General features: G+C 38.0%; 2 protein-coding genes across 2 annotated transcripts; one reads left to right on the top strand and one right to left on the bottom strand.

The window, feature by feature from the left end:
• Nucleotides 1–5884: 5884 nt before the first annotated feature.
• ccl20a.3 (chemokine (C-C motif) ligand 20a, duplicate 3) lies at nucleotides 5885–6960 on the bottom strand. The gene is made up of 4 exons (XM_023405951.2): nucleotides 6838–6960; nucleotides 6545–6653; nucleotides 6341–6415; nucleotides 5885–6217 (listed from the first exon to the last, which is right to left on the bottom strand). The coding sequence occupies exons 1-4, from the start codon at nucleotides 6908–6910 to the stop codon at nucleotides 6169–6171; spliced, it is 306 nt and encodes a 101-aa protein (XP_023261719.1). The 5' UTR covers nucleotides 6911–6960; the 3' UTR covers nucleotides 5885–6168.
• A 3367-nt stretch (nucleotides 6961–10327) lies between these two features.
• On the top strand, nucleotides 10328–11296 carry ccl20a.4 (chemokine (C-C motif) ligand 20a, duplicate 4). The gene is made up of 4 exons (XM_023405922.2): nucleotides 10328–10550; nucleotides 10710–10818; nucleotides 10935–11015; nucleotides 11137–11296. Exons 1-4 carry the CDS (start codon nucleotides 10478–10480, stop codon nucleotides 11174–11176), a joined length of 303 nt encoding a protein of 100 aa, XP_023261690.1. The 5' UTR covers nucleotides 10328–10477; the 3' UTR covers nucleotides 11177–11296.
• The last annotated feature ends 372 nt before the right edge of the window (nucleotides 11297–11668 follow it).

The following is an 11668-nucleotide window of genomic DNA, read 5'->3' as shown; positions in this document are numbered from 1 at the left end:
TGGGTGGGGGGATTAAGAAGAAATGGCTGGCTGACACTGGGGTTGCCATGGCAAAGCCCCCTTTTCTGCTCTCCCTCGACCCTCCTCCTATTTTTCATTTTAGGTCTCATTGTGGGGTGGTGTGTGTGTGTGTGTGTGTGTGTGTGTGTCTCTCTGTGATGGAGCAGGGAAGATGTAATATGGCTTATGAATTTAGCCTCTTATCTGAAGCTGCTCTGCTTCAGCCTGAGAGAAAAGAGACTTCTGGTTCACATGCTGCAGTTCACACACCAGAAAAAACCCCCCCAAAAAACACTTTATAGTGTTTTGTGTTATTTAGTAGGTGGCTGTAAATTTTATACTACATTATTGGACATTATTTCTCTGCCTAAGGTCTAACATATTTCTTTCTCTACGATCATACAAATTAATTTGAACATTTTTGCATATTCATAAAGAAAAGTCTGCCGTGAGAGAGTACGGAGGCAATGATTCAAAGACCCAACCCACTCGCGAGACAATAACCAAATTGTCTATTTTATGTCTTTCTGAATTATAGCTGCAATAACGTGATGCATTACTCATCCATTGTAGCCAGTGTGTTATCATGCTAGCCTGACGTTGGCCTGCCAGCCCCAGCAGACTAATGGATGCAGGTCTAGCTTGCTCGATGACATCAGCACCCTAAACCGATGAATGACCATAGATCAGCGTTTACCATCCTGACGTCAGCCCCCCCCCTCGGCCCCCAGTCTGTGCTGCAGCACAGTGACACTGTCGGTAGCTGTTCCCCAGCAATGGCCTGCCTCTGACAATAGGAGCTCTCAGCCTGTGGCCGCGCGACGGCTGGGGTATAAAAAGCTTGGCTGCACAGTGGGACATCGTAGCATTGTTCTCTGGACTAGATATCCATAAAAATGAGCAATGGCAGCTTCAAAGATGGTTCTGTGATATTGTTTTGAGCAATGTTAATCTGCAGAGAGAGGGTTTTAGACTTTTAATGGAGCAGTATGTTTGCCTTGGTTTTATTTTCTCAGGTTTTGAGATATTTGTCGCTAAGATTTTTGCTAACACCACAAAACAATAGAGGTGAATGGAATTTCATCTGTGCTGCTCACTGCATTGATCAGGGTTATTTAAAAAATAAAAAAATCAATAGTTTCAGAAACACTGTTACTAAAAATCCTCAGTTTTTACTGGAGCTACTTTCTCCTGAAGAAATAGCCGCTATGAAAACAGTTGAGATGTGATTTCTGTGGATTATTTACAGCAGCCGGGACCTTTGTTGCTGGAAAGACACGCTGCTGCTGAATGTTTTAAATTTTATTTCTCAATTCAGTGACCACAACAAGTTTCATTTACCTCCATTGTAGTGGGGTAGCAACAGAAATCTCAGAGAAAGATATATTGTGAAAATCCTGCACAAAGAAAACCAAAATTAGCTGCATGACTCGATACTACAAAAGGAAAATGTGTTTTTTTTTTTGTTTTTTTTTTGGCGACCCTTTAAAGACAAAAATACAGCGCAGTATCTGTGCTAACAGTTTCCTCTTCATTTGTGTTTCAGATGCTGTCACGGCCAGTTTAGACCTGAAGATAAAAGACTTCAGATTGCTCTGATTAATCACGTGGTGGTAATGCAGTAAAGCAGATCCAGTTTATCTTCCAGCTTATAATACACTGCATGATTTCTTCTGTGTGTAACATAACGAGAAGTGTCTTTGCCCTGTGGACAGTGGACTCATTCTGCCACTGTCCTGTGGCATTATGTCCCTGCGCTGTGCGACCTGACCTCCGTGGTTTGAGTGACGTCCCTGTCCCTCTCCCCTGCATGTCTGACTGTCTGTCCTCCCTCCTCCTCGCACTGCCTCATCTGTCAGCTCGGCTCACGGTCACGGCCGCTGTCCTGCCTGCCTCGGTGAACATTCAACGCTGTCGGTGAGTTTGGTATGGATCACATAAAAACCATCGACCGTTGACTGTGCCCCGTGGCTCGCTCTGACGACGTCGGGAATGAGGGGGGAAAAAAAATGAACAAAAGGGCAAGTGGGCGCATGCAAATCCAAAGAAGACACACACACACACACACTCACTCACTCACTCACTCACTCACTCACTCACACACATGCACAGAAGCGACACTCTGTTTCCACTGTACCCAAAGACCAAAGGTCACAATCAACATTCATTGCTGTCGCTGGGTTGGACTGTGTAGAAAAGCTCACTGAACAATGAGTGCAACTGTGGCCCAGATCTGCCTGACTCGCGTCCCAGCCAATCAGCCGACCGGATGTGAAACACTCTGATTTCTTTATTTATATACTTCTTGTTTTTCACTTCTATTTTCTCCCACCCCGGCGCTGGGAGTCTTCAGGGGAAGAGAGAAAAAGAGAGAGAGAGAGAGATAGAGACACAAATAGACTTCAGGCTGCTTGCTTGTCCTCATCCTCCTCTCCTCTAATTGGTGGTTATGTGTGCAGCAAGGGGGAAGGAAGCGGAGTGAATGTGTAATCATTTGGAGTCTCTTCTCCTTTGGATGTTTCATCCCTCTCTTTTTTGTTTGTCTAATTATATACCGAGCTCACTTAACTCTGTGTTAACTGCACGTCTGTGCTGGCAAGAACCAGCAAGAATCAGCAACTGACAAAGAGAAAGAGGCCATGGGGGGAAAAAAAAAAAAAAAAAGGTAGAAAGATTATAGCACCAGCAAAATTATTATCTACTTTTTAGTATATTTTATATAATATTCTTCCTGGTGCTGCTGCAAATGTGCCAGGATATAAGCAATTTGCAAATGCAGAAAGAAAATTGTTTTCACCTTTCTGATGGTGGATGTTTCATTATCTGTGTTTGAGTTTCATGAGAGACTGTCTGGTTTCCTGCGTGCCTCTGTGTGTGTGTGGGTGTGTGTGCGTGTGTGCGTATGCTATGATCGAGGACCTGCCTGCTGATCTCAGAGTGCAATATGTTATTTTCCTTCTGTACTAAAGTTGCTCCCTCACAGGAAAACACAGTCTATAACCTTGTCTTCCTTCAGACAGTCTGGGACCAGCCATTCTCCTGCCGTTGTTCATTGTACCCCTCTGTAACAACTCTCTGACACTGTGCCCTGTATCAGTAATCCATGTAGTGTAAACACACAGCTCACACGCTTGTTATCTATATGTAGGAATGTGTTTTATGTTCTCATGAAGTGCTGACATTTGCTGTAAGTTTTTTTATTTTTTATTTTTTTTTTTTTTTATGGCTGCTTTTATTAAAGTAATTGAATAAAGTTAAATCAGGACCCAGGCATTAGCGTCTGATGTGGTTATTCACTGTGAATTACACACATAACTCATATTTAGTGATGCTTTACTCTGGAATAACCATCCAACTCCTTATTTCTGTAGACTCTATCACACTTTATCTAACAGTATGTGCTCCCTCTGTCATTTAGTAACCATGCCCCATGTCCGTGTCCCTCTCTCCCAAGTCTCTCTGTATTATTCATAGAAAAGCACTCTGTGCAGTGGTGCAGAACAGTGGAGGTGATGTAATAGTGGCTGCGAGCGTGGCTCCGGACTGTCATTTGGGATGGACTCATGCGACAGGAGAAAACGCTCAGTTTGTTCAGCTTTGTTGGTGTTGCCAACAGCTACAGCTGATGGCCAGGGACCGGACATGAAGCACATCTATGATAAAAGTGTCATTTTTAGCAGCTTAAACTCCTAAAATGATATTTCAAAGACCTGAAATCCACTCAGGGGCTCCGCTTTGCAAACTTTAAAGAGTTGAATTGAAGGAAATAGTATGGAGATGCAGTTAAAAGTCCACATCATTGCGTGATGTCAAGCGCTGAACATTAGCACGCTGTGTGAGAAAACATTTTCACTCACCCATAAAACTCTTCAAAGAAAGTGTTGCTGAAATGTTATTTCACAGCACCTCATCTTTGAAGTGATACTACCTCCATCTAGTGTTCAAAGGGCTTTTTACATCATGCATAAAGCAGATGGTTCACTCTGATTTATTGTGGAAATAACAATGAAAGCAAAAACCACAGCAGACATTTTATTTAAACATTTTTTTCTCCTCCTTTTTATATATAATTAGCTTCTACAAAATGTTTTGCTTGTCTTTGATTTAAAAATATGTTCAAATTCTTTTTATCATCTCTTTTGTAACTGTCGAGATTTGTAACACTAGTTTTATATCTTTTAACTGCTACATATAAATAAAGTTTTAGAGACTTATTTACATAAAAACTACGTATTTATCACATTGCTATTAGGATAAGTATGTTTGAAGGACATACATGGAATTTGATCATTAATAGACGAAAGATAACCCCTAAACATTGTATTATTGTTTTATTTCTTAGGCTACTAGTCCTCAGTTTGACCTTCCAGTGTTAATTAAAGCAGGGTCTCAAATCACTGGCTCAGGAACCAGATATGGGCCGCAAGACAATTTCATAATGAGGTGATGCTGCGTCCTGCCTGCAAATTAATTAAAAAAACACATACAACACACACACACACACACACACACACACACACACACACACACACACACACACACACAATTTCCCCATTTTGATTTGCCCCCAGTCCGTTTGAGTAATTATTTTATTTTCGAGCAGGAATGCAAGAGCACTTCAAGATTTGCACTGAACAAACTGCACTGAACTGCACAACTATAGTCAATATAAACACTTAAGCTATAATCAACAGCACTCTGACAAAACAAAGAAAGACAATTGATTAATCTTGGTGGGGATGAATGCAGCTGCTTCCTGTCTCATTTGAAAGTAGAAAAGCTGTTGTTTTCATTCAGCCTCAAGCTGCACTGCTCTCTGCCCCACAGACGGAGAGGACTCGACTTTAAAGTGAATATAGTTGAGATCTATTTAAACTTAAGTCTAACTTTTAACTTTTTAAATAGCACATTCTAACTCTTACGGATGAAAAGTTGAATTCATAAGCAGCAATTTAATGCACTGAACACACATACTGAAAATAGACATTACTGTGTAACTGACACCAGAGTGAGTTTGCTATTTTTAATGACTCTTCTCTGGTTGTGCTTCAGTTACCATGTGGCTCCAGTTATTGTCTGCTGAACTGAGAAAGTAAGAGAACACTGAGCTTTTTCATTGCTGGAGATGTGATTGACCCATGTCCATATAATGATCGAGTGTGTTTCCAAGGATTTGGCCTACATTATCCAATGTCGTGCTGGGATAAGAGAAAATGTGTTTGAAAAATCTAAATGAAACAAGACATCTTCAATTTTTCCATTTGATGTAATGACCAAAAAAATGAGGAACCTCATTCAGAATGCAGAATAGATTTAGGCTTATACATGAAATTGTAATAGAATGTGTTTTTAACCTATTCTTAACCTATTTAAGGGGAAATTTAGGGGAAAATCTTGGCTCAGAAGGTCAGAATTTGCCCTTTTAAGGTATTAAAATTATTATTATTTTTTAAATATTTCCTTCAGAGTTGATAGTTCCTTAATTACACACTACTACAGCAATGGTGGTCCCTGCAAAAGATCATTACACCATGGCCTATTAATTAAACAAAGCCTTATACTCGATCACAGCTGATGCTAGCATGTATGGTGACCGGTGTGTCAGCATGGAAATTATCAGTTCCGCTGTTTGTGTTGAATAAACAGCTCCCATGACTTCCTCCTGCTGATGTCACAGGACTTTCACCACCTTGTGTTAACCATTTGCAAGATTTTTGTGACAGGACACAAAACTTCCAGCGCTGGAATTTTTCACTGTGAGAAAGATAAACAGATTGGAGAAGATAACAGGTGTTATGCTGTCTGGGAACTGTGCACTTGTCGTTATAATTTCTGTGTACAGGTTCAACAATACACACACAGAGAAGTGTTTTCATTAAGAGACTTTGGACTTTTTAATAAACCTTTAATGATTGTATTTTACAACATGCACAAATACAAAATATTTCATACACAAATGCTAGAAAAATATAATATAATATAAAATGCTCTTATAACTGAGCTGATGGCTGTATTCCATTGTTTTTATTATCAGCTTAAGCAAGAGTCCACTGAATTATAAAACCATTAACATAACACCACTGGTTACTGGATAACAGGCAAAGCTGCGATGGAAAACAGTTTCAGTCTCGCCTTTGAAAAGCAGAAAAATTTTGTCATCTTTGAAGTCTATTTCTGCAGTTTTGAGGTCTTGTTGTGAACCATTTGTGCTTTATTCCTGTAATGAAGATAAAGAATGATGAGTTATTAATAGTTTTCTTTCTGTTGTGAAAAGACATTTCACACACTGCAGAATTATATTTGGCAGTTATGCTGCAACAGTTTCTGTGAGAAATCTTACCTAAGACGCTCCACATAGTCCATCACCCATTTCAAAGCAGGATTGGTGCACGCTTTTCCCTTCCATGTGTGGAAACTATAGAATTAAAAAGAAGGAAATAAGATGAATATTTGTTGGCTTACCATAAACACTAAAGTTATGTCTCATTGTTATTCTTTTCCTTGCTCAGGAGTAGGTGACGAACATCATTTTATTGATACTTACATAATGGCATTGATAGGACACAGCTCTGTGATTGTCTGGACTGAGTACCCTTTGATTAAAGCAAATGGTATTTTGGTTTTCATGTACCTTCGACAACATTCATTGTGCACTATGAAACAAGAGAAAAGACAAGCTGATCAGACACTGAAAAGGAAAAAGTAAAGAGATAAAAAAAAAGCATGCATCTGCAACTCTGTGGATTTGTATAACACTCAGGAAAAAAAAATAAAACCAACTGAATAAAAATAAAAAAGAGATGGAGACAGACACAAGAGAGGAAACCTGATGCATACCTGCCGATGTGTCTGCCGCCAGCAGACAAATAGTGAGTGTGACCACCATCGCTGTCGCTTTGATTGACACCATGTCTTCCTCTGTGTTGGCAGCAGTGATTCTGAGCTGAGCAGTTGTCTCGCCTGTCCACAGGTGGAGTGAGAGAGTGACAAAGTGTTGATGAAAGCGGCCTTATATATTCTTCAGAGACACAGGAAACTTCCAATCGGAAAAAAAGATAAGATCTGCCCTCATCAGAAGTGTTACACCACCACAGAAACCCCCCTCATTTTCCCCAGTGAAAGAAAAGGGGAAGATGGGGGGAACAGACATATCATATCAATATATGAAACTCCAAGGACATACAAATTTTGTAATGCAAAAAAATTTAGAAAGTCTTTAAAGATCAAGTTGGAGAGGAGGGATTAAAAACAACCAGTATGATCATTCAGCACCTGTCAATTTAAATGAAATTATGTTACAGAATTACGGTTTTACATAAAGGATATGAATAAAACAGAATAGAAAAGAATAGAACAGAAACTTACAATCACCTGGTATCTTGACCAAATCTGAAAATATAAAATATCTGTAATTATAGGTGTTGGTTCACATGTTAGGTCTTCTCATACCACACCTTCAATAAAACAAAAAGTCCTGTAGAACCAGTGCAGCATGGAAAGTCACAAAGGTGTGTCAGTGACTCTCACCATGTAAATAATACTGTTAAAGAAGAGTTAGAGAAAACAATACAATTAACTAAACAGAACTGTTTGACATTTTGAAGACTTCAGAGAGGATGAAGGAAGAAGGTTCACTAAAGGCCGCATTATGCACCGGCTTGATGTGGGCTGCTACAAGTGGGTTGCTTCAAGGGTGCAGGTTCTTTTCTAGGTCAGAGGAACTCTTACTATATGCTCAAGACCCATGCATCTGATGAGAAAACGTGCATTTGGACCACTGAAATAGGTCACGATACAGATGAAGTCAGTAGATTTTTCATCGCGAACTTTCCACCAAAACCGCACCAAGCTTGAGTTACACGTTGTTTATTTCCTGCAACATGCTTTTTTTTATATTGTATTGCTGTGAGAACATTATAACTTAATCATTGTCTCTGCTCAACTGTGAGACGAAAATGCTCTCCTGAGTAGAGGATACTGACTTTTCTTTAATCACCGACCGGCTCTTAAGTCAAGGCCACATCTGACCACAGGGATACTCATTTCTTACAGTCTTGAACTCGTCCTATAAATATCTGGGCCTTTGTAGTCCCTCGTTCTTGCCTTAGTTCAGACTATAGTTTCTGATGACACATCCTGACACAGTGACCTAAAGGTTGAGATTCACAAAATATAAACCTATCCATCAGTGAAAGGAGTATTTTAAGAAACCAGGTTTCTGTGACAATAAGACATCGAGTGACACATAAGCAGAGAAAGCAGAGGAGCGTTTACACTCTTCACCTCTGAGCATATGTTTCAGTAGGTCTTTATTCAAAGCTCAATCCAAACCAATGAGAAGAGCTGCCACACAGAACCTTACAAATCATCTGAGATAACCAAAACTGTTCAAATTCTATTAGAAAACCCAAACCCCCTTTTCTTATAGTAAGGAGTTTGAGATAGCAGGTTTCCAGGACCTGCAAGCTGTGGCTCAGAGGATAATTTCCCTTGATTGCTACAGAAAAGTCAGACCTGGGGTAGATCTTTTTCATCATTTTGCCATTTTGACCGATCATTGTGAGAAAAGGACAGGTGTTACTAAAAGCATTTATAATGATTCTATATACCTATCTTAGTATATTGAACTGTTAGAAGGCGATCATTGTTTTCACTGGCATCTTTGAGTTCAACAGACTTAAATACGTCAATTTTTATCCCAAACAACACCCTCTTATCAGGACTGCAGCACTATTCCAGCCTCTGATTTGTTGATTCCCTCAACCTCTCTGATCTGAACTTGTTTGATGGGGATGGAAATGACCGACATGTTCTTTTTCAGTGTTTTAATTCTAGTTTTAAGGATGGAAATGTTACATCAAGTTTTTTTTTTTATGTATTTCAACATTAATGTGGATTTTATTGTTGTTATGTTATTTTCAATAACATTTTGATAAATGTGCTGCATTGTATGTTTATTAGTAAACTTGACACATTTAGAGTTGTCTCGACTTGAATATTTGACTTAAATGAGTAATAAAGAACACTACATAAAACTCACTTGCTTCTGCAGCTGTAATTTTATTATTCATGCCGATGAATTTACGTGTCCTACTGTGACATTTCAAAATGGACTTTCCCATAAACTGTATGACATGATGTTCTTAATACATTTGTTGCATTTCTTTTGAAAAAATTAGTTTTTTAAATGAAAAAGATTAAGATTAAAAGACTGAAGATTAATTTTATATGTTTAAATGATTTGTTCTACAAAACATGATTAAGCTGACTTGAATTTTCTTTTCTCTTGTTTTACACTGTGGTTGAATGTACTTCACCCAAGCTGCGTATTTGCATTTCACTCTTGTACACACACACACACTGTGAAGATTGATTGACGAATTATATTTTAATTGTGAATGCTAACTGGATGGAGGGACAATATTTAAAAACAAATATCATACTTAGAGACAAAACGTCTTGTCTACATTGCCCCATAATGTTGTTTGTTTGCAGCAACAAGGTTAGCAGGATGTTATGTTGTGAGGTTTGGGGTTGCTGTCAAACTATTGTACGGTATTGTACATCATACGTGTCTTGTTCTCAAGTCTCTCTTGAAAACAGATATTGACCTCAATGAGACAACCTTACTAACAGTGACAGTTCGCAAAACATCTACATAAATATGTACTATTTAAAAGTGAAAGTACTGCATTCAAAATATTGAGTGAAACCGTAAATTTTAGCAGCATCATATAAAATGTCAAGGATAAAAGTACTCATTATGTTACCTTTGTATTATTATATTATGTTATATTTCATTACATTATATTATATTAGATTAGATTAGATTAGATTAGATTAGATTAGATTAGAAGAGATTAGATTAGATTAGATTAGATTAGATTAGATTAGATTAGATTAGATTAGACTAGACTAGACTAGATTACATTAGATTAAATTAGTAAAGGAGCATTTTAATGTTGATGGAACAAATTTTAACCACTTTATATACAGCAATGTAGTTTAATTTATGAGAATACATCATATTTTACAAATTTATCACATGTTTTTTGAGTGAAGTCTGAAATATAGTGAAGAACGCATATACAGTGAGAAGCATAAAATGACATGAATCAAGTAGTCAAGTCATTGTATCTAATAGTATTTACATTCAAGGAATAACCAGCATTTACCATCATGCCAGGATCTTTTTTTTGATATGTAACACATATATGTATATACTGCATCTCTTTGTACTATCCCGCAGAATAGGGGGTTTTGTGCCATCAGTATGGGTAAAAGTACTTGTGTCATACTTCCTGCTTGACCTGGATTACAGTGGTTTTTCCTGTTAAGTTCTTCTTTGTGGCGGTGCTTTTCCGCTTCTCGCAGTATTTATATTAACTTCATTGCCAGAGACAAACTTTATCAGTTCATCCCAACTGAGAATTCAGATCAGACAACGAAATCACTGCTGAAGAGAAGCTGAGTAAGGATGGCAAAGCTCGCTGTGTTTGTCTCTGTACTGTTGCTGCTGGTGGTGGCGCTGTTGGAGCAGAGTGAAAGCAGTAAGTATGACTTCATTGATTCACTCATGATTATTCATTTCACTAATTCTATTGATTTAGTAGAACACAGGATATGTTTTTGTCTAGATTCTGAGCTCATTATATATGTTATTTGGCCTCTTTCTTTGCTGAAATGTTTGTGGTTTTTCTTTTGTAAAGGTCAAGTGAAGGTTTGCTGCACACAGTACAATGAAAACCCAATCCCATTCAAAAAGTTGAGATACTACGTAGTCCAGGACAGCAATTTCTGCAACATCAAGGCAATAATGTAAGAAAAACAATCACGGCATTTGAAACAAAACTACTATCATGTACTAAGTATATGTTAACTGTAAGCCCTGCTATTGTTGTGGTGTCTGAACATCTTCCATTGTCTTAATACAGCTTTGTAACAGTGAAAAACAAACTTGTATGTGTGAACCCTGACTCGATGTGGGTGAAACGTGCCATGGAGTTTGTGCCAGAGTAAGTTCATCTCTCCATTCAACCTACAGTGTCTCTGTGCTAGGACACTACAACATTACACCAAGACTCAACAATCTGTGTTATGTGAATCTATCTCATGTTTTCCTTTTTGTCTTTCTAGAAAAAAAATGCCGGGCAGCCTCTACACTAATGGACCATAAAGACACAAAGTCGCACAAGATGAATTTAATGTATCATTTTAACGTCAAAGAATTTAATATTTTTGTATTTCTTTAAATATGCCATTTTAAAGCCAATAAATTGAATATTTTTTAAAATAATCTTCTGACTCTGTGTTAATATTTGACCATTGGACTCAATGTTTTATATAGTTTACAACATAACAATTTCTGTCTAGTCACGTTACAAAATCATTTTTGAACAAAGTGAACAAACATTAGTTGTAAAGTAAAAGTACTCACCGTAGGGACGAAGGAAACACGTTTTAGTGACAGGTGAACACGTTGTATCTTTAAATGCTTTCTGATGTTGAAGAAGGAAAGGAAAGAGAAGAAGGAATAATAGAAGAAGATGAAGGGAAGAAGGGCAAAACATAAGGATGGAAGGAAGGATGGAAGGAAAGAAGTCAAGAAATTAAAATTGAAAGAATAATATAAAGTTGGGAGGAAAGGTGGGAAGCAAAGCAGACTTAC

The sequence above is a fragment of the Seriola lalandi genome, unplaced genomic scaffold, assembly GCF_002814215.2.
Source record: "Seriola lalandi dorsalis isolate HSWRI2012SDOR001 ecotype SW California unplaced genomic scaffold, Sedor1 jcf7180002054290, whole genome shotgun sequence".
Lineage (NCBI taxonomy): Eukaryota > Metazoa > Chordata > Actinopteri > Carangiformes > Carangidae > Seriola > Seriola lalandi.
This window is presented reverse-complemented; position numbering and strand designations above follow the sequence as displayed.

Bases quoted from the DNA above. Each gene is read 5' to 3' on its own strand.
- ccl20a.3 (XM_023405951.2), bottom strand. From the start codon at position 6,910: ATGGTGTCAATCAAAGCGACAGCGATGGTGGTCACACTCACTATTTGT. The intron at 6,654-6,837 runs GTATGCATCAGG...CTTGTTTCATAG, and splicing joins GGCGGCAGACACATCGGCAG to TGCACAATGAATGTTGTCGA. The intron at 6,218-6,340 runs GTAAGATTTCTC...TCTTCATTACAG, and splicing joins GACTATGTGGAGCGTCTTAG to GAATAAAGCACAAATGGTTC.
- ccl20a.4 (XM_023405922.2), top strand. From the start codon at position 10,478: ATGGCAAAGCTCGCTGTGTTTGTCTCTGTACTGTTGCTGCTGGTGGTG. The intron at 10,551-10,709 runs GTAAGTATGACT...TCTTTTGTAAAG, and splicing joins GTTGGAGCAGAGTGAAAGCA to GTCAAGTGAAGGTTTGCTGC. The intron at 10,819-10,934 runs GTAAGAAAAACA...GTCTTAATACAG, and splicing joins TGCAACATCAAGGCAATAAT to CTTTGTAACAGTGAAAAACA.